Source organism: Sminthopsis crassicaudata, chromosome 2 (assembly GCF_048593235.1).
Source record: "Sminthopsis crassicaudata isolate SCR6 chromosome 2, ASM4859323v1, whole genome shotgun sequence".
Taxonomy (NCBI): domain Eukaryota; kingdom Metazoa; phylum Chordata; class Mammalia; order Dasyuromorphia; family Dasyuridae; genus Sminthopsis; species Sminthopsis crassicaudata.
The window spans coordinates 367,790,526-367,812,489 of record NC_133618.1 but is presented as its reverse complement, the minus strand read 5'-3'; the positions used below and the strand labels follow the sequence as shown (position 1 = coordinate 367,812,489).

Genomic DNA, 21,964 nt, shown 5'->3' with positions numbered 1-21,964 from the left:
CTCTAATTCCCCTTTATCTGTGGGATTCAAAAAAAGCTATCTGGATGAGCTAGTATCTGATATAGGTTTTGAAGGAAGAGAAGGAATTAAAAGTATAGGAGTCTGGGACGAGGTAATAATCATTTTGTTTATAGACAAAAGGAAGAGGACTGAATATGATCAGACTATAGTGTATGTACAGTTTGGCAAGAATGTATGCCCATAGTAGAGTAGAATGAATTAAAGTTGGAAAGATAGTTTGCATCCATATTTATTGAAAGTTTTAAAAGCCAGACTAAGAGGCTTGTATTTTCTTACCATTGGTAATGTAGAGCCATTGATGACTTTTTTTTTGGGTGGGGGCAAAGCAATGATATGCTCAGGCCTTTTCATAAGAATAGTTGGGCAACTTTGTAAAGCATGAGTTAGGGAAGAGACAAACTGCAGGCCAGAAAATCAGTCAGACCATTTGATAGGACTCCTTTGTTTGTTATTCCAAATAATTTATTTAATATGAAATTAGTTGATCTTTAATGTTTGGTAGAATACACTTATAAATCCTAATGCTTTTTTTCTTAGAAAGCTCATTTATGTAGCCAATTTCTATATTTTTATATTCTATAAATAAAATAGAAGTATACTTAATAAAAATATAAATTGCATAGATTTAACAGATGAGGAAATAGAATATCTAAATAAATATTTCCTCTTTTGTTAATCTATGCAATTTATATTTTTATTAAGTATACTTCCATTTTATCTTAAATTTATTGGCATATAATTGGGCAAAATAACTCCTCATAATTACTTTGATTTCTTCTTTATTATGACTCATTTTTGATACGGGTAATTTGGTTTTCTTCTCTTTTTAAATCAATTAATCAGCCATATTAACCAATATATAACATGTTTCCTTCATGCACTAACCTTGACAATAGACTCTTTTATAGAATAAGCAACAATGTTGCTGAAAAAACTTTAAAACTACTCATTCCAATAATAACATAACAAAATCTATGGAATACAGCAAAAGCAGTAATCAGAGGAAAATTTATATATCTAAATGTTTACATCAATAAAACAGCAAATTAATGAATTGGGTATGCAATTTAAAAAACTAGAAAAAGACATTAAAAATCCTTAATTAAATGCTATATTAGAAAGCTTAAAAATTAAAGGTGAGATTAACAAAATTTAATGTAAGAAAAACATTGAAATAATAAATAAAACTAGGAGTTGGTTTTATGAAAAAAATGAGATTTACAATATTTTTCAAATAAGTTGTTAAAAATTAGTCTTTGGAAACTAGAATTGAGTATACAAGCTGTTGATTCTTCCATTATCCAGAATATCTGAAATAATTGCAGGGATTTGTTCAAGAACATATCCTTCTTCCATGTTCCCTAATGGCTGCTCTCTTTAGATAACCTTTTTAAAACTGCTTTGACTGTTAGTGCCAGCATTTCAGGCTGCAGTTCCAAGAAATCAGTATTAATAATCATAATATCAACAAAACTTGTGGGTTTTCCAGTGAGCTTATTTTGTCTGTTAGCTTTTCATGAGTCTCCCTTGGAACTTTGTACTTTTTTGAAGTGTACAGCTTTTGCACCCCCTCTTTAACAAGTCATTCCTTTGAAATACAGTTCTTTCCTGGTCTGTTTTTTTCCCTCAATTTCCCATTTTATTCTGGAAATTGATATTACTTTCAGACTGATAAATAACTTTTGTGTCCCTCCTAAATATTTTGATTCCAAAGGCCTTTTGTTTCAGCTAAAGAAAATGGAAATGCTTAACCTAGGTAATTCATAATTGGGTAGAACATAACAGCAAATTTTAAATATCTGATCTTTTTAAAGAAAGAAGAATTGTGCCTTGAGTCCCAATCCAGAGGTTGTTATAAATGTTTATGTGAGCAAGAAATTGAAAGCTGATTTCATAAAATCATAGAATTTTAAGCTGGAGAGGAGTTTAGACATAATTTAGTCTAGTTTATTTTATTTTTACAGATGAGAGTACTAAGGATGAAGGAAGTTTGAGACAAGATAGCACACCTAGAATAATAGTTGGGAGTGACTTCATATATTATCTTTTTTGATACTGGTAATTTGGTTTTCTTCCTTTCTTTTTCTAATCAAATTAACCAAAGGTTTATCTACTTTATTGTGTTTTTTTCCCCATAGTTTTTTTTTTTTAATGAGTTCAATAGTTTTCTTACTTTCGATTTTATTAATCCTTTGATTTTCAGAATTTCTAATTAGATATTTAATTGAGAGTTTTTAATTTGTTCTTATTTCTAGTTTTTTTTAGTTGCATATCCAGGGACTTCTTACATCATTTAATCTAATCTGTTCTGAACAAGAGTTCTCTCTATAATTTCTCTGAGATGTGATCAGTGTGCTCCTGGGCAGACTAGTCCACATCTTAGTAATTTTGACTATTGAGGCAAATTCTTTTTTTTTTTCTTTCTTTCTTTCTTTTTTTTTTTTTTTAACTTCAACCTGTTGCTTCCACTTTTGTCTTCTGGATTAGGACACAAAGACTATATCTTCTTCCTTTAAAAAGATAATTCTTTAGATATTTGAAAGTTATTGTTAAGTTGTACTCAGTTGTCTATCACATAGATTAAGCATTTTCAATTCCTTTGGCTGAATAAACACCGGCTATATGACAAACTTTCTAGTCCCTTCACCACTACTCTCTTGGATTTGTCAGTAACTCTTCCAAAATGTGGACCCAGAGTTGATGTGGTATAACAAGGTTAGGATACAGTTTTGGAAAAAATAGTTTTATTAACACAACCTTAGTTTTTTAGTTGTTCTGTCTCACTGTTGAGTCATTGAATTTTCCTTCCCATAAAACCTAATTTTTTCCCCATATGTCCTACTGCCTAGCCACCTTTATCTCATTCTGAGGTAAATACTTTTAAAAAAATATAATCTAAATGGAGGACTTAATATTTTTCTCTATTGATTTTGCCTATTTTTCTAGCTCCATTAAGATATTTAATATCTTAACTTATAGAACCAATTTGTATGCATGTGACACATTCCATTAGAGAACATCCTCCTTGATATGGATGCATTTATTATCATCCTTTAAATTCATTTGTTCAGCCCACTAGTTAATAGTGGAACAGAAGCTAGAACCTGTGTCTACTTGGTGTTTTATTTTGCTACATTATGCTGCTGAATAATCCATAATGTAAATCCTTTTATTAAAATATACATGTCAAATGCTTTATTAAGAAATTTATATAGCATTTGTAGGTTTAAGATTTGTGCTTTGGGGATTTTTTATAGGAGGACAAAGACAATGATTCTACCAAAGAACCTCTGGATGACCTTTTCCCCAATGATGAAGATGACCCAGGACAAGGAAGTAAGTGAAGAATTGTGACTTGAAAAAAAATGAGAAGCATATTTATTTTTTGTGGTATATGATTGTAATTTCTAATATTATGAGATAAAGGAAATGTAGTTTTTAGAACAAAGAATATATTCTTTAACATTATATGTGTGTATTTCTCATACATTTATAATATTTTCTTGCATCTTGATAAATTGTTATTAATTTAGACTGGTAAAATAGAACTTGAAGTAACAATTGAGCTACAGTAGTATAAATAATTGTTGTTGAATAAAAAGTTCAAACCTCAAGGAGTTTTTTGGAGTCATACTGATTGAGTAGAATTTGTTTTTATTAGTGGATTTTTTTCAAATTAGAGGTTCAAGATTTTAAGGTTTCCTTAGTTGGCTTGAACTTTTCAGTTTATTTGTCCTTATGTCAAACTTTTGTTGTTGTTTATTGATGTTATTTATGTAATGCTGGGCTGTTGTGAATTGTGATTTTAAAATTAATTTAATCTTCATATTAACCTAGTTTATAAATACTTGGTACTTGAAAGAAACATTGACTTTTTAAAAAAATTATATAACTATTCGTTGTTATATTGGCTTTATTCATTGTTATTAAAAATGTTAAGACCTATTGTATTCTGAAAGATATCAGTTTTTTAAAGTTTTGTTTAAAGCAGGGCTTAACATATAAATAAGAGAATATGGCTTTTAATTTTGAAATTATAATTATCAAAGAAATTTTGTTGCTAGTACTTGTAAGTTCATAGGAGATAAATGATATTGGAGGTCATCTAGTCCAGACTTCTCATTTTAGATATTAGTAAGTCAAATTATTTTATCTTTCATAAGGTTGCGTGCAAAATAATAAGTTTTGTTGGAGACACAGTGGAGAACCATTGCTTAAAATGACCATGTTACATCATATAAATAAAGTAAAATAATACTTAGATTTTTCATGGCACATGGACAGAGTTGTATCTCTATGTGTGAATAGATAGCATTCTTTTTAGGGATATTTCAGCATTTGTTAATTTGCTTTTCTTTCTTGTCTTGCCTATGGATATGGAAAGCTAGCCCTTTTTAATCACAGTATGCGAATTTTTAGTTTGTCACACCAATATCATAAGTTATTTTTCTCTCATACCTTTTATAAAATCAGCTTGACTTTCCATACTTAAAGACCAGTATAATTATTAAGTGATATTAAAACATCACTAATTAAGCATACCTTAAAATTGTTTTTTCATTTTCCTGTGTCAAGGAACTCTACAGATATGAGACCTTAATCAGATAGCTCTGTTGCAGGAATCTCTGTGATCTCCATAACTAAACTCTCTTGCTACCCAGTTTCTGTGATGCTTATGGCGGGGTGGGGTGAAGGCCTCAAAGTTACTTTTATACAGTGAGAGTTCTTTGTAAGAGGAATTATAGTAAAGGACTGCCTTAGCCTTGGTCCTCCTAAAAGCAAATTTTCTAACTTTATGAATCAGGGCCACATCTTTGTGCTATAACAACTTGTTGTGAATCAAAAGCTTATAAATAGCTGAACTATAGTCCATAGGGTAGGTGTTTTAGAGTTGACGTTCTCTTTTGCCTTTTTTCTTTAAAAATCAATTTGATATAGCCATATAGTTACAGTTTTTATGTATGGACATAAAAACATGCACATATTTTACTTTGGTCCTGTGATTTCTTTAATGGAGGCAACTCATTGTCTAGAAACTTCTACTCTTTTATTTGTTAACTTAGGTTCTCTTAGAAAGTTGCCTGTGGTACTAAGAGGTTATAAGTTAATTATAAGTGACTTGCTTGTACTCACACAGTTATAAATATGTGGCAGAGGCAAGACTTGGGCTTCATCTTTCTGAATTATATTCTGCTCTTTTTGGCCCCATGTTACTTTTCATTAAATAGTAAGTTGCAAGTAGAAGAATTATAAAAAGAAGAAAACACTGATTTTTAAAGGAACAATTGTATTTGCAGTAGCTACTTAAATTGCGTTTGTACATGATAATAGGGTTCTGTTTTATTTTGTGTGACATCTTTAGATTACTACAGAATATTTTGGGGATACTGACTTTTAAAAAATCAAATGAACTAATTTTTGGGATAAGATTAAATGATAAAACAAACCAGATTCTTTTTGGGGATAGAGGGGTAGTTGTCTTTATTCTTGAACTCTTTGTGTCTTTCTCTTTGGGAAATAGAATATTATTTTACAATTACATGTTAAGATAGTTTTCAGCTTTTATTTTTATAAGAGTTTGAGTTCCAAATTTTTCTCTTCTCTCTCTCTCTTTTTGCTTTTTGCTCAGGCAATTGAAGTTAAGTGACTTGCCTCAAGTCACACAGCTAGGAAGTGTTAAGTGTCTGAGACCAGATTTAAACTCAGGTCCTCCTGACTTCAGGGCCAGTGCTCTATCCATTGCATCACCTAGCTGCCCTCTCTTTTCTTTTTCCTTCCCCTCCCCAAGATGGCAAATAATTTGATATGGGTTATATGTGTGCATTCATGGTGACACATTTCCACATAGTCACGTGGAAGAAACAGAACAAAAGAGAGAAGTCACAAAAAAGTAAAAATAATACTTCACTTTGCATTCAGAGTCTATAGTTATTTCTTTGGATATAGTTAGTATTTTTGGTCATGAGACTTTTGGTATTGTGTTAGATCATTGCAATACTGAAAAGAACCAAGTCAATCGTAATTTATCATTGTACAATGTTACTGTTAACTGTATATGTTGTTCTGATTCTGTTCACTTCACTCAGCATCAATTCAGCAAACCAGCTTTTCTTACCTCATCATGTTCATTGTGATAATTGTTTTCTTGATTGGATTATGAATTTTTAAAAATAATTGTAACTAACCACCATCTTTTTTGTAGTTCAACAACAGCATAGCAGTGCAGCTGCTGCTGCCCAACAAGGAGGATATGAAATTCCAGCGCGGCTTAGAACTCTTCATAACCTTGTTATTCAGTATGCTTCCCAAGGTAGATATGAGGTTGCAGTACCATTATGCAAACAAGCACTAGAAGATCTTGAGAAGACTTCTGGTCATGATCACCCTGATGTTGCCACCATGCTCAATATCTTGGCTCTGGTATATAGGTGAGTGTTTCTGTAGTCATCTGCATAGTGTCTTTGTTAGAAAAGGGGGAAAAAAAAAACTTTAAGATATATTTTAAAACAAATAAGCTTATCTTATATTCTTCTGATTTATATTTTGAATAATCTTTGTGCTTTGCAAACTCAATTTGATTCAGAAAGAATAAATGATCCTAATGTCTTCTCTTTTTTATAAATTAACTTATGTCAAAAACCAAACACACAAAAAAACCAAAAGGAAAGAAGACCTGCCCTGTGGTCAAATAGAGATGGATTAGAAATTACTCATAGCAGAATTTCTTCCCTCAACTAGTTCACTAAAGTAAATTTATGCATATTTATTATTTGCTCTAATATTTTTCTGCAAAAATGAGTATTTGCAAAAATAAGTGTTTCATAGAAACATTTAATAAGTTAGATTTTAAAAATAAGTGTTAGGTTTTTGCCTTGTTTTATCTTTTAATTTTAGGAACTGTTAAAAAGATAAACCAGAACCAAAAAAATCTTAAATTTTAAAAATTTAACTTACCAAATGTTTATTTTCATGAAATAGTTTTTCATATAAATATACAAAATATACAAAATTCAGATAATCTATAACTGAGTGGCAAAAAAGTCCATTTGATATGTACAGATTTTGAGTTAGTTTTCTTTTAATTATACAAGTAGGCTTAGAAATATTTACTGTGTTCCCATGTGGCATTATATAGAAATAAGTCTATTGGGACTTGTACTCCATTTACTGGTCACATCTGTTACTTTTTCATATTGATCTTTGATAGAGGAATGTGATTAAGGTTAGAGATCAGTTCTAGTCATTGATGTTGATACTGAGTCATTGCAGCAAAAACTCTGGGAATTTGGGTGATTTCACCAGGAGTGACATCTATATTGCCCAAGAAAACTTAGCACCTTCAACAGACATGAAAGATTGAGCTGTATATGCTTTATCTTCTATGTTAGGACCTTGATTTTTTTTTTTAATTGTTTGTTGTTTTTCTTTATCATCCCAACTTACAAAGTCATTTGAGAAAAATCTGAGTGAGTTATAAAAGTTAATGTCTGTTTTTAAATTTAGAGATCAAAATAAATACAAAGATGCAGCCAATCTACTAAATGATGCACTGGCTATCCGTGAAAAAACCTTGGGCAAAGATCATCCAGCGGTTTGTATTTTTTTTTTTTCCTCAACCCTTTTGATGTATTATTTGCCTTGTGCTTTATTCAACTCATTTTAATATTAAACTCAACAGGAAAGGGTTAAGACCTGTCTATTCATTAGATGGTAAAGGTAGGAGCCCTTCCTTTATTAATTACCAATTAAAAGTCTTTAATATTCTTTAATATTTGCCATATATCAAGTGCACATGTAATCTATTTAAAACAATGTATCACACAAAATGGACCAAGTACCATATTTTTGATTCTAAATCAAACTGCATGTACTTGTGAAAAAAATTCTAAAAGTTGTATTGTTACTTATTTTCTCCCTTCTAAATCAATGCTAAATGCCCATGAATTTGTACTTCTTGTTTTGCTTCTAGCAAAATATAATGTTGAGATCATTCTATTCATTATGATTTGTTTCATTATGCTCAATAACTTACAGTGAGTACTCTTATTGTTTCTGGACATATATGTAATATTTGTTTCATATTGGATATATTCCTTTGGTGTACTAAAGCAGAAAATGCTGCTCTTTAAAATTTAAGTATTTAAAGTAAAATTGTATCCTTTTATCCAATTAAGAGTCCTCCACTGTATATTTAGGATATAACTGAATTGTATTTATTATTGTCTTCACAAGTTAATTTTGGTCAGCTTTGTTGTATTTAATCTTCATACTCTGATAGGTGGCAGCAACTTTGAATAATCTTGCAGTGCTTTATGGTAAAAGAGGAAAATACAAAGAAGCTGAGCCTTTGTGTAAGAGAGCCCTGGAGATCAGAGAGAAGGTAGGAAAGACCAGAGTACATTGTGATAGCTTGAGAATTGTATTCTTTTTCTTGCATTTAAAAAAATGTTCACAGATCCCCAGCATTGTTACTGTCTTTCATTACGGATTCTGCACGGGGAGTAAATTATGAAATTGACTGTGCTTAAAAACCTTGGGAGTGTATTCCAAATACTAGGTATGGGAATGTAAGAATGGGGAGCAGTTTAGGATAAGGTAGATGTTTAGGAAGTATGAAGACATAAGTCTTCAGGAATTGGCTTTATTTTAGAAAAGATTTTAAAGAAAAAAATCAATATTCAGAAGAGTTTAAGAGGTGGAAAGAATGACTATCAATAGTAATAAACATTTAAAAATTTATAAAATTAGGAAATTTTTATATTAAGAAACTTGATAGCAAAATAATTATTTGTTCAAAAAGATTAACAGTATATTATTAGTGTTGTTATTAGTATATGAGATAGTATAATTTTAAAAATATGTAATTCTAAAGGATTTGAGTTGTCTACAGCGTTTCTGGGACAGAGCGTTCCAGAGGGTGAAAAAAATAAAATTTCCATATCATTTTATTTCTTTTTATTTATCTCCATTTTATGTATAGTTAGCATTGACATATATATTAAATTGATTAATGGCGATATAAGGAGAATTGGATATGGAGAAAAAAAGGGCCCATTATAATATAAAATTAAGGATATCTTTATCATGGTGTCATACAAATAGAGTCATAGAAAGTAATCAAATATTAAGTACTTTGGTGTTTAATTTTAAAATACAAATTGGAAGGAATAAATGTATAAAAATACTTAAATTGACACTGATAAAATTTAGATGACTCTAGCAGAAAAGGAATTGTTTTTCTCATACATTATGTGTTTTTATTCTTAGGTTTTGGGGAAAGATCACCCAGATGTTGCAAAACAGTTAAATAACTTGGCCTTACTCTGCCAGAACCAGGGAAAGTATGAGGAGGTAGAATATTATTATCAGAGAGCCCTTGAAATCTACCAAACAAAATTGGGACCAGATGACCCCAATGTGGCCAAAACAAAAAATAACTTGGTACGTACATGGAAATGAACTAAAAGTTTACCAGAGTTCCATTCAGTAATTTAATTTTTAGTTATATACATTCAGATATATTTCAGTTTTGCCTAAGGGATGCCTGTTCTATTTTGTTTTATATAAAGGCATCATGCTATCTGAAGCAAGGGAAATTCAAGCAGGCTGAAACATTATACAAGGAGATTCTCACTCGAGCTCATGAGAGAGAGTTTGGCTCTGTAGATGGTAAGAAATTTACTTACATTTATGATGTAATACAATAGAGTTTGCTGTTTTAAATAATCATTTTAAAAAACGAGTGTCAATTTCCACCAATGATTTTTGTAACATTGACAAAAATCACTAATGACTTTAAGAGGGGGTAGTAAAGTCTTAAAACAAATTAACTTGGATTAACTTTGATTAATAATATTTTTATCTATATAACTATCTCTTATAAACCACATTGCTTCTAGTCTTTTCTTATCTATTATAGACATCTGTAATGTTAAATTTAAATAGAAAAGGAGGCCACTCAGCTGTACTTAAAGATTCCTGCAGGCCATGTATTGACTTAGAAAACCATATGTTTACATTATCTGTGTTCTGTTCTATGTTTATTTTGCAAATATTTCCCAATTTCATTTAATCGAGTTCAACAGAATTGGGGACTTGTTGCCATTATCAGTGGAGTTGACACCCTCTACGCCACATAGAACCAAAGGGATTTTTCTAAAAGATAGTTCTGACCATACCTCTCCTAAACTCACTAACTCCAGTGGCTCCTATTGACTGCATTATTTTGTTCTTTTTAAACTTCTATTTTTCTGTAAGTGTTATAATATACATATTTATTAGTTCAGTAATTATATGTGCATAATTTTAATTATTAATTATAAATATATAATTATAAATAAATAAATGCCCACAAATTTTCTGACACAAGTAATATGCTTACATATTGAGAGTACATGCTCAATATTTTTTTTGTTTGTTTCCTGAGGCTGGTGTTAAGTGACTTGCCCAGGGTCACACAGCTAGGAAGTATTAAGTGTCAGATCAATTTTGAACTTGGGTCCTCCTGAATTTAAGGCTGGTGCTCTATCCACTGCCGCCACCTAGCTGCCCCCTCAATTTTTTTTTTTTTTTTAACTGATGTAAGTATATGATCAGAAAGCTTGGAAGGAGGGGAAAAGTTGGAACAGAAGTTTTTGCAAGGGTCAATATTGAAAAATTATCCATGCAAATGTTTTGTCAATAAAAAGCTATAATAATTAAAAAAAGAAAAAAAGAAAGTTTGGAGACTGTGTTCTAGATCACATCAATGACTTCTTACAGTCTTAATTTCCATCTCAGTCTCTGATCTCATTTTAACTTTCCTATTATTACTTTTTTTCCCCTACATTTCTTTTTCTTTTTAAAATTGAACTTAAATTAAAAAAAGAACATTTCCATATACATAGCATAGCACAAGAAGATTCTGTATACAACCATGAACTTGTTTCACAGTTTGCTTTAAAAAAAATTAATAACTAGTACATATCTTTTTTTTCTTTTTTTTATTTAATAGTTTTTATTTACCAGACATATGCATGGGTAATTTTACAACATTGACAATTGCCAAACCTTTTGTTCTAATTTTTGCCCTCTTTCCCCCCGCCTCCCAGATGGCAGGTTGACCAATACATGTTAAATATGTTAAAGTATAAATTAAATACAATATATACATATCATATACATATATGCATATAATACAGTACATATCATTTTCAAAGCTGCTTTGCTTTTCAGTACTTCTAAAGTTTTCTTATATTTAACAGTTCTTTTATTAGAACATGGATAGCATCTTCCTTTATAGTTCTGATTAATTTGAGTGTTCATAATACTCAAGAAGACTTAGTAATTCAGTTATTCTTGGAACAATACTGCTGTTGCTGTATACAATATTTTCTTGTTTCTACTGTCATTATCTTTTTAAGCATTGTGCCTTCCCTTTCATCAATTTTTACAAATCCGATGCTCTCCATTGCTACTTTGAGACAAATTCCAAGGCTTTTCATATCTTAGACTTTTATCACACTGAAACAGTTTTATTTAAAAAAAAAAAAGTTTTTAATATGTTCTTTTTTTACATCTTAGTTTTCCCTTGTATCTCTTCTCTCCCTCTCAGAGAATAATAAATAAATATAACAAATTATATTTTTTAAAGGCCAAGAAAATTAAGCACAATTGATCAATACATCGAAAAAATCTGAAAATTTGTAGCGAGCAGCTCCTGTACATCTCTCACCTTCCTAAAGGGCTAAGTTGGATGACTTAAATGTTTGATCTTTTTAAAATGTTATTAATTTACTATTTGTAACCTGTGAGGTTCTTTACATTTATCTTGTTGTAACCATTGTATTGTTTTCTTGTCTCTGCTTACTTCACGTTGCATCAATACATGTAGATATTTCCCTGCATCTCTGTATTATCAGACATGTTATTTCTTACAGCACGGTAAGATGCCATTGCATTCGTGTACTACAATTTGTTTAACCATTCCTCAGTCAATGCTTCTACCTACTTTGTTTCCAATCTTTGCTTTTACAAAAAAAAAAAACTCTGAATTTCTCCTGTATGGATAACAGTTTTTTATTCTTCTGACTGTGCAGCTGACCCAAATGACTCTGCATGCAGCTGACTCAAAAACTGTTGTTTAATTGCATTGTGATTTCTGATCCCTCTCTCTTCTAGATCATAATCCTTGTGATTTGATACACTTTCCTTCAGACCCTTGATTCTTCGTGTAAGGAGTTCAAAAAGGCGATCATTTTACAGAAGGTTTAGGCTATATGTGAAATGTTGTGATTTAAAAAAAATAAATTATTGATATGAAATTAATTCTCTCATTTGTTTTCTTTTCGTTTTCTCCTGAAAATAGCTAGAATGTAGCCAGAAATCCTGTCATATTGAAAATATTGGTTGCTTGGGTTTTGGGTTTTATTATGCATTCATTTAAATTGTGTAACTTGGATTTGTCTCCTAAGAATTAGTGTTTGAAAGAAAATCAGCAATTGAACTTTTTTTGGTCATGTTAATATGACCACAGTGGTGGGCTCAAATTATGACCATATCATTATTTTACTATGATAACAAAACTAGTAAAGATAACTCATTTGATATACAAAATAAAAATAAATCATGTTATCTGCCCCATGTAACACTATTATCTGTACTTTCAAAATATATTTCCTCTCTTAAAGTGTTTGTGTGTGTGTGTATGTAATAAGATAAGAACAATGTAGAAGCAGCATATTTTAGTGGAGTTCTTAAGCTTTTTTATGGTCTCTGGTACACTAATGAAGTTTATGGAACTTTTTTCAGCATAATTTTGGTTGCTTACATTCATAATTGAAGGAAATGCTAAATTTCAGTTAGAAGTTAGTGAAAATAAAGACATATTTTCCCCTAATCCAAGTTTATGGACTCCTTGAAGTCTATACACAGATTTCTATTGGTGGACCCCACATTAAGTTCCTTGGTTTAGGGGTAAAATTACTGGATATGTAGTCTCAAAGTACTGGCATTTCAATCCCAGCTCTGCCATTTACTACCAGTGACTTTTAATTTCTGTTTCAGCTTTCCTCTTCTATTAAATGAGAGGGTTTGGTTAGCTATATCTTAAGGTGTATTTCTTTAATTATGTGATCCTCTCATTCAGAATTCTGATTACAAGCTGGCAGACTTTAAAATGTCAACTTTTGTAATAAGGAGTCCATAGAAACAGTTTATTAATCAAGAATTTGTTAAGCGCTTACTATGTGCTGGGTTCTGTGGCTATACTGACAAATGAAGCCACTTCTATCCTAAGTCTAAATCAGTTAGGGGAGAATACACTATGTAAACAAGGATATGCAAAATGTGTCCCAAATAAAGATGAGATAAATTTTAGGGTAAAAGGAGCAAAGAAGGTTTTATGTAGAATGTGTTATTTATACAGTGTTTTTAAGAAAATAAAGGATTCCCAAAAGGCAGAAATGAGTAATTATGATTATTAATCACTTATTTTACCACCAGTTTCCATTTTTTCCTCTCTCCCTACCTCATAGGGATGTTATGAGAAAATTGCTTTGTAATAAATCTTAAAGTATAATATAAAGTTGAGTAGTTATTTATGCTTGTTGTCTATCTGTTCCCTCATAAAAAAAAGAATGCCTTTTGAAGTCATTATAATATTATTAAATTGTTCTCTGTTGTGTTTAGTTAATGTCTGATTTTCCTCTCCCTCAGATGAAAATAAACCCATTTGGATGCATGCTGAGGAGAGAGAAGAATGCAAAGTAAGTTTATAACATTTTTTGAGATTGTTCAAAATTTTCTTTGCGTGAGTTCAAGATTAATTGTTATATCATTTCTAATTTAGGGAAAACAAAAGGATGGGACATCTTTTGGGGAGTATGGTGGCTGGTACAAAGCTTGCAAAGTTGATAGGTATGTGTGTTTTACATTAACTTATAATTGAAGTTATTGGAGATATTTCAAGTATTACACTTTAATCATCTCAAAGATTTTTTTTCTCAGCATTAAATTGGTAATTTGAAAGTGAAACAAACATAGATTGCCCAATATATACAGGACATTAGAAATGCAGAAACTTTTTTTTAAGTGATTCAATCCTTGAATTTTTTTTTTTTTTGATGGGGGGGGGGATAAAACGTAATTGTAGCGTGAGGATCTCCTCTAAAAATCAATTTCAAGTATTCTGTGGATCTGTTTTTATTCAAAACTATGGTTCATTGCTTCCATAAATGAGTTTGTTCTTACTAGTTATCTAGAGTTCTAGTAGTTCAAAGAAAAAGCATTTTATGAATTCAAATTGTAAACATTGGAGTAATGATAATTTCAAATCCAGCACTATTGTGTAGTGATTTTAAAGTCTTCCCCCACAAAGGGTAAAAGCATGCTGATAGGTCTTTAGTGGCAGCTGACTTTGAGCCATGATACTCAATTTAGAAAAAAAGCAAAGTACTCCCAGCCTAAATTTGTCTCTGTTTAACCAACAAGATTCTTAAAGCTATTTTTGTGTCATGAAGCCTGTTGGTTGTCTCATGATGTTTTTAAATGCTTACAATAAAATATATAGAATTATAACAAACTTTATATAGATGTTTGTTTATTAAAATAAATTATTTTAAAAAGCAGTTTTGCAGATCCCAGGTTAAAACATCCTTTGTAACCTCTTTCTCTGCTACTGAGATCATACTGTTTTATACCAAATTATTGATAGAGGATTAGAATTTTCTAACCAAGGCTTGGTGTCTAAATAAATTTAACCCAGAACAAATAGAAAGCAAAAGAGTCATCTTTTTGGCTGAAATTTTTCCTTTTTTTAAATTCATGTTAGCAACAAAACCCTCTAGTTTTGGTGCTATATTTTGGATATCTAAAATCCTTTGCAGCACCTACAAGAATAATACAAAGTAGAAAATTACATGCCATAAAATACTCAGAAAGTTTAAGTTGAGGAGATTGCATAGGGAAGGTGGCATCTGAGCTAAGCATTGTACATAAATTATAGTATCAGATTTATACTTTAGTTAGTTTAATCCTTTACTTTTGTAGAGGAGGAATTCTAGAAGAGATTAAGTGACTTGTTCTTAATAGATAGTAAATGGCAAAGCCAGGATTTAAAACTTCCTGTGATTCTAAAGACAACTTTTTTCCATTGTACCACACTACTTCCTGAGAAATAAAAATGTCAGGAATGAGGAGGGTATTTATTTTAGGCATAGGATACAGGAAACAGTATTTGAGTGTTTAGGAAATAGCTGGTAGCATAATTTGACTGGGAAGAAGAGTATATGAGATAATATAACATGGAGTGATGCTAGAAAAAGTGTATTGAGACAAACTTGTAGTTTGGGTTAAAGAATTTTTATTTTATTGTAGAGGCATTAGTAAGTGAAGACTTTTTGTACAGGGAACATGGAATTAAATCTTTGCCCCAGGAAGATTATTTTGGCAACTTTGGAAAAGGTAGATTAGAGCAAAGCTTCTTAAACTGTGTTACAATCCCATATGAGGTCTCATACCTGAAAATGTGTGTATGGGTCATAGACTTATGATTTATTATGAGTAAATACTTGATTTGCATACCTTTTTTACATACTTACCTACCTGGGGTTGCAGAAAAATTTCTTGGGTGAAAAAGGGTCTTGAATAGAGAAAGTTTAAGAAGCCCTGCATTAGAGAGATGAGAGACTAGAAGTAGGGAGAAGAATTAGATTTTTTCAATAGTATCCAGGTGAGAGTTATTGAGGATATGAAATATATAATGTTCTGGTTAGCTTTCTGGAGGTCTTGGAACCAGCCTTCGCTTTAGCAGAGTAATCACCATGAGAATAGTCAGGGATAAAGTCCAAAATCTCTATTAGCTCCTTCACAGTCTGTCTCCTTCACCTGGGGCTCAGGCTAGCTTTCTGGAGGCCCTCTGAAATGGGTCTTGATTTCAGTGGAGGAAATGCAGAACCACCATGAAGCTATTGAAGATGGAATGAATCTTTCAGTCCTTGTTGGCTCTTACATACTCTATTACATCATCATAGGTGTCAATCTAGAATAGGTGTCACCTATTCTAGGGGTCAACTTGTAGAACTATACTAAGTACTAAGTACATGTAAACTAGAGAATCATTATCTTAATTCCTGAGTTAACATCTTGTTTCAAGTATACTTCTCCAGAGTTCTGCCCTTTACAGAAGTAGGTTAATGGAAGTATGAGTAGAGAAAAGGGGAGAGTGAGTAAGTGGAAATACAGATCTTGATAAACTGATTGGATATGGACAGTCAATAGAAGAAACAAAATCAGAGATCTCAGATTTTAGATCTTGAGGGACCAACAAGACGACAATGGTGCCATTGGCAGAAATAAAGAAATTTGTTAGAGTAAAATTTAGTGGGGGGAAGGAGTTGGTAAATTGGTTTTAGACAATGAATTTGAAAAACTAGAGATGAGATATTCATCAGGTAATTGAGATTCCATAATATGGGAGTTGAGGAGAGATTAGGGTTAGATATAAAGCTTTTGGAGTCATCTGTATAGATGTGACTCCTCATGCAACAGATGAAAGCAAAGAGAAGGAAAAAGTATCTTGAGGGATATACTTAGACTAAGGGGCAGGAGATGAGTCAGTATGGGAGTCTAAAGAAGACATATATAGTGAAATAAGAAAGAGGAGAACTAAGAGAATCAGTGATGGAATGTATAGTGTTAAAAATTTTAGAAATGTTATGAAAGGTTGAGAACTGACATCATTGGATTTAGCAATTAAGATATAATTGGCAATATTCAAAAATAGTTTCAGGATACTGTTGTCCTTAGAAGCCAGATTTCAAGGGATGAAGGAATGAATAAGTGAAGAAGCAGAAACAGTGAATATAACAGATTTTTCATAGAAGTTTAGCAGTGAAAGTTAGAAAGAGATGTATGAAACTTGATGGGATAACACAGGCAATTTGGTGGTGGTGGTGGTTTTAATGAATTATAATTTTTTAAAAAAATTTTTTTTTTGAGGCTGGGGTTAAGTGACTTGCCCAGGGTCACACAGCTAGGAAGTGTTAAGTCTCTGAGACCAGATTTGAACTCGGGCCCTCCTGAATTCAGGACTGGTGCTCTATCCACTGTGCCACCTAGCTGCCCCTATAAATTATAAATTAATAAACCTCAGACAAAAAAAAGCATCATGAAGTTCAGCAAGTTTGTTAATCATAGCCAAGTTCAAATAAATATGCTGAGAAAAGAAACGTTTGAAAGCCTAAATTTGTTATAATGTATATATTGACAAATTATAAGCAAAGAAACAAAAAACTTCTTTATCCTTCCGTTTTTTTCTGAAATTTTGTTATCTTTACACATATTTTTTGTGTAGTTGAAGTCATTGTATTTCTAGTGATGGTTCCATGTTTCTTTTTATCCCTTCATTTATTTTTTCTTATTTCCTTGTATTTATTTTTGTTTATAACTTTCGTCATGTCATATCATTACACATATTATTCAGCAATTACTGAATATGATAGCTTGTGCCCAAATTATGCTATTTTGTTGTTTTTAGGCTTGTTTGTGAAGCATTTGGAGTTAAATGACTTGCCCAGGGCCATTTTTGAATCCCTTGCTGCCTGCAGCTCATCTTCATATGAATGTTCCCTCACCAATCAAAACTTGCCAAATCTAAAATGGAATTTATCATTCTTTTTAAACTCACTCCTAATTACTGTTTATTTTACTAAGGTTCATTGCTCAGTCATCCTTGACTCTCTGATCTCCTTCCCACTGTATTCATTTGCCAAGTCTTAGTAGTTGTGTTTCCTCATCATCTCTTTATAACCTTTCCTTTCTCTTCACTCATATGACTATCATTCTTATTGTCATCTTTTAACTAGATTATTGTCATTTGCTTAAACAGTTAAAATAATATTCATAAAATATAGGCCTTTTTTTACTAAAGCATTAAATGTAATCTTCTCAGCTTGGCATTTAAAGGTCTGATCTACCTTTCCAAACATTTCTTTTATGCCTATATCACATCTGTCTTCTAGCTAATCTGGATTACTCTCCCAAATTCAACACTCCAGCTCTTATCACTGCATTTATACTATAGTATACATTGTCTACAGTGTATTCTTTTCTCAGTTTTGCTTCCTAGAAGCCTAATTTCCTTCATGGCTCATTCAAGATACTATTTTTTAAACAAAAATTTTTCTGAGCCCCAAGTTGTTAGAGTGTTCTGCCAAATTTTCCTGTGTTTGTGTTGAATCTCCTGAAGTAGAATGTATAAACTTCTTGTATACTTTGTTTTTATATACTTTTTTGTGCCCCTCTCCCCACTACTTCCATTCATTATTTTACAGCCATCACTCATCAGCCTTTCCTTTGAGCTTTGCTATATCCACATTTTTTTTTTCATCCAATCTTGGTCCATTTTAACAGTATTTGACAGTTTCTAAGTCATTCTCCCACCTTTCTCAAGAATTTAACCTAGCGCATAATTTTCTTGTCTATCCCAAATCTTTCCCTAATGGGGAACATTTAAAATATACATTTTGATGTCCCTTTGGATACTCATATATCCTAATTCCTTGTTCTCTTTAAATCATTTGACCTATCCTTTGCTCTATCTCAGCTAAATAAAGGGGACAGTCATGTATTTGATCTCTCTGTCACTCACAAGTGTTTTACATTCATTGTCAAAAACTGAAATTTTAAAAAACTAAATTGATAACCTCTAATACTTCTCTCTCTTCTTATATCACCCTTCCTAAAATGATTTTTTAAATCTTCATTGTGACCCCCCAAATTCTTTTATTTTTTTATTGTCGTAAGTTTATTTTTAATACACACTACTTTATGAATCATGTTGGGAGAGAAAAATCAGGGCAATGGGAAAAAACATGGGGAGAGAGAGAAAAAAACAAAAACAGAAAAAAGTGAACATAGCATGTGTTGATTTACTTCAGTTTCCTTAGTTCCTTTTTTCTGGATGCAGATCGCATTTTCTGTCCAAAGTCTTATGGGATTGCTTTGGATCAGTGAACCACTGAGAAGAACTACACCTTTCATAGTTGATCATCACACAATTTTGCTGTTACTGTATACAATGTTTTCCTGGTTCTGCTTGTTTCATTCAGCATCAATTCATGTAAATCCTTCCAGGCCTTTCTATAATCAGCTTGTTCCTCATTTTTTATAGAACAATAATATTCCATTATCTTCATGTACCACAACTTGTTCAGCTATTCCCCAGTTGATAGACATCCACTCCTTTTCCAATTCTTTGCAACTACAAAAAGAGCTGCTATAAAATTTTTGCACATGTGGATCCTTTTCCCTTTTTTGTAATTTCCATGAGATACAGAGCCAGTAATGACACTGCTGGTTCAAAGGGTATGCACAATTTAATAGCCTTTTGGGCATAGTTCCAGATTGCTCTCCAGAATGATTGAATTTTTTGTGACCCCCAATTACACCGTCTCCAGCTTTTTATTTACCACTTTATTTTCAAAGTTCCCCTTATCCTATTAATGCTAAATAAAAAAAGTTTATATTTTATCCTTCAACTAAGTGGCCCAGTGGATAAAAGTACTGGACCTAACATCTGGAAGACTCATCTTCCTGAATTCCAATCTGCCTTTAGGCACTTACAAGGTATGTGACTTTGATCAAATCATTTCACTTTGTTTGCCTCATCTATGAAATAAGCTGGAGAAAATGACAAACCACTCCATTATCTTTGACAAGAAAATCCTGAATAGTGTCACAAAGAATTAGATACAACTGGGAATGACTGAACAAAACAAAAATATTTTATTCTAGAAGCAACAGGAAGCCATTAGACGTTTTTAAGTTGGAGAATGACATGGTCAGATCTCACTTGAGGAAAATGACTTGGGCAGCAATGTCGGGAATGTGTATGGATATAGCCCTAGTCTTTCTCCTGATCTCCAATCTTTCATCATAAACTATCTGTTGAACATTTCAAATTGATATCTAGGTATCTTGTCCAAAACAGAACTCATTACTTTTCCTCTAAACTCGTCTTTCTCTTCTGGATTTTCCTATTTCTGCCAAATGTAATACCATACCAACCCTATTATCATCCATGATTATTCACTCACTCGCCCCCATGTGTCCAGTGGATTCCAAATTCTATTATTTTTTCCCTTTGACAGAATTTTTTGGATATACCTCCTTTTTATTCATAAAACTACTACTTTCGCTCAGATCTTCATGTTTTTTCACTTTATTACTGCAGCTCCTAATTATTAGTCTTCATATTCATTCTTATTTGGGCCCCATAATTCCATAAGATAAGTAGATAAGAATAAGTAATATTCAACAGCTGATGAAATATAGGCTGAGAAAGAGTAAGGGATATGAGTATGATTATACATCCTTAGTGATAGAATAAAGATCCTAACTCAGATATGTTGTTCAAAGTTGGGCATTCTTTTCATTGTATTATACCTGCTCTTGATTTCTCAGTTACGCTTTTATTTTGGGGTTAATGGTAGAATATGAAAATTTCCTTGTGTTATAAACATGTATTGTTTTATTGCAGGGAAAAGAATTCTAGATCTTGGAAATTTTCTAGCCTCCTTACCTGTTCCTCTCTAGTTTCTTTAAAGATTCAATTCAAAAGTTATTTTTTACATAAAGCCTTTACTGATCTTCCTGAAACCCTGATCCTCATCCCCATACCTATTAATGGCTTAACTTTTCAAATGGCCTATTTTGTGTTTATTTCACATATGTACATTGTAGAGTCTATACAACATATATGTTTATATGCATAAACATAAGTTATTGTCTTCCTGACATAAGCCTTGAGTGCAAAAGCTATTTCATCTTTATCTTTTGAGTTTGTCTTCTACATTCTTATCACATAGTAGGCACTTAAATGCTTCTTATATGATGGTCTGTTTCACATATTCTAGGTTTAATGTTTTTACTGAATTGATTTGACTTTTATGATCTTATATATAATTAAATCCAAGAAGTATTTTATGTCCAAAACTCTATGTGCTAAGTTATTCAAACATTAAATAATAGTGTTTGCATTTTGATTGTTTTGCCAACTATGAATTATTTATATACAATGCTGAGAAACATCTTCAAAAAAAATTAAATATGTGAATGTATGGCCCATAATTTAGATCACAAATAGATTTGAGTTTCTAGAGAAAGGTGAAATTTCCAAAAATCTTTACCAATTTTCAAATAATCTAGAAATATAATTTTAGTAGTTTGCAAATTAAATTTTGTATGTATTTTAGAACTATATTTTGGAACTTATATTTTAGTTTCTATTCTAAATCTCTGAAACAATTTTCTACAGTCCAACTGTGACAACTACTTTAAAGAACCTTGGAGCACTTTATAGACGTCAAGGCAAGTTTGAAGCTGCTGAAACATTAGAGGAAGCAGCCATGAGGTCTCGAAAACAGGTAAGTTTAAAATCCCCCATGTTCTTCGTTTTTATGTTCATCAAACTTTTAATGTAGTTGGGATAGTAGATAGAGCACTGGACCCTGGAAGATGAAAGTTTAAATTCAGCTTCAGACTAGCCATGCAAATCACTTAACCTTTGGTTACCAAAGTTTCTTGATTTGTAAAATTGGGATGATACTCCCACCTCACAGGGTCATTGTGAGGATCAAATGAAATAGTACTTATAAAGTACTTGGCAGATCTAAATCATTTATTATTATCATCATTTATTATTATTATATCTTCTGAATGTTCTATTTAGAAAAAATTATAAAAGTAAAATGTCTATTGTTGGATTATTGGTTTTTATAATTAAAATCTTCATTTTATATTGAGGCTTATTTCTGGATTGTTCTGGCATCCAATTCTCTTTCAAACATACTTAGAAGGAAGAAAGTCACTCATTGAATTAGATATGATGAGATATTTAGTTATAAATATCCTGATTTTCCTTTCTTTTTTTTAAATTGCCAAAGTTCTACAGAATTTTCAAATT

The 21,964-nt window shown here is 31.4% G+C and overlaps 1 protein-coding gene across 1 annotated transcript in view; it reads left to right on the top strand.

Moving 5' to 3' along the window:
- The window catches only part of LOC141556635 (kinesin light chain 1-like), a 53,658-nt gene that overhangs the window by 15,859 nt on the left and 15,835 nt on the right, over positions 1-21,964 (top strand). The window contains 9 exon segments of the mRNA XM_074291069.1: positions 3,279-3,357; positions 6,224-6,449; positions 7,525-7,612; positions 8,300-8,401; positions 9,289-9,462; positions 9,591-9,690; positions 13,717-13,766; positions 13,850-13,917; positions 21,317-21,425. Coding sequence (XP_074147170.1) covers positions 3,279-3,357; positions 6,224-6,449; positions 7,525-7,612; positions 8,300-8,401; positions 9,289-9,462; positions 9,591-9,690; positions 13,717-13,766; positions 13,850-13,917; positions 21,317-21,425 — 996 coding nt within the window.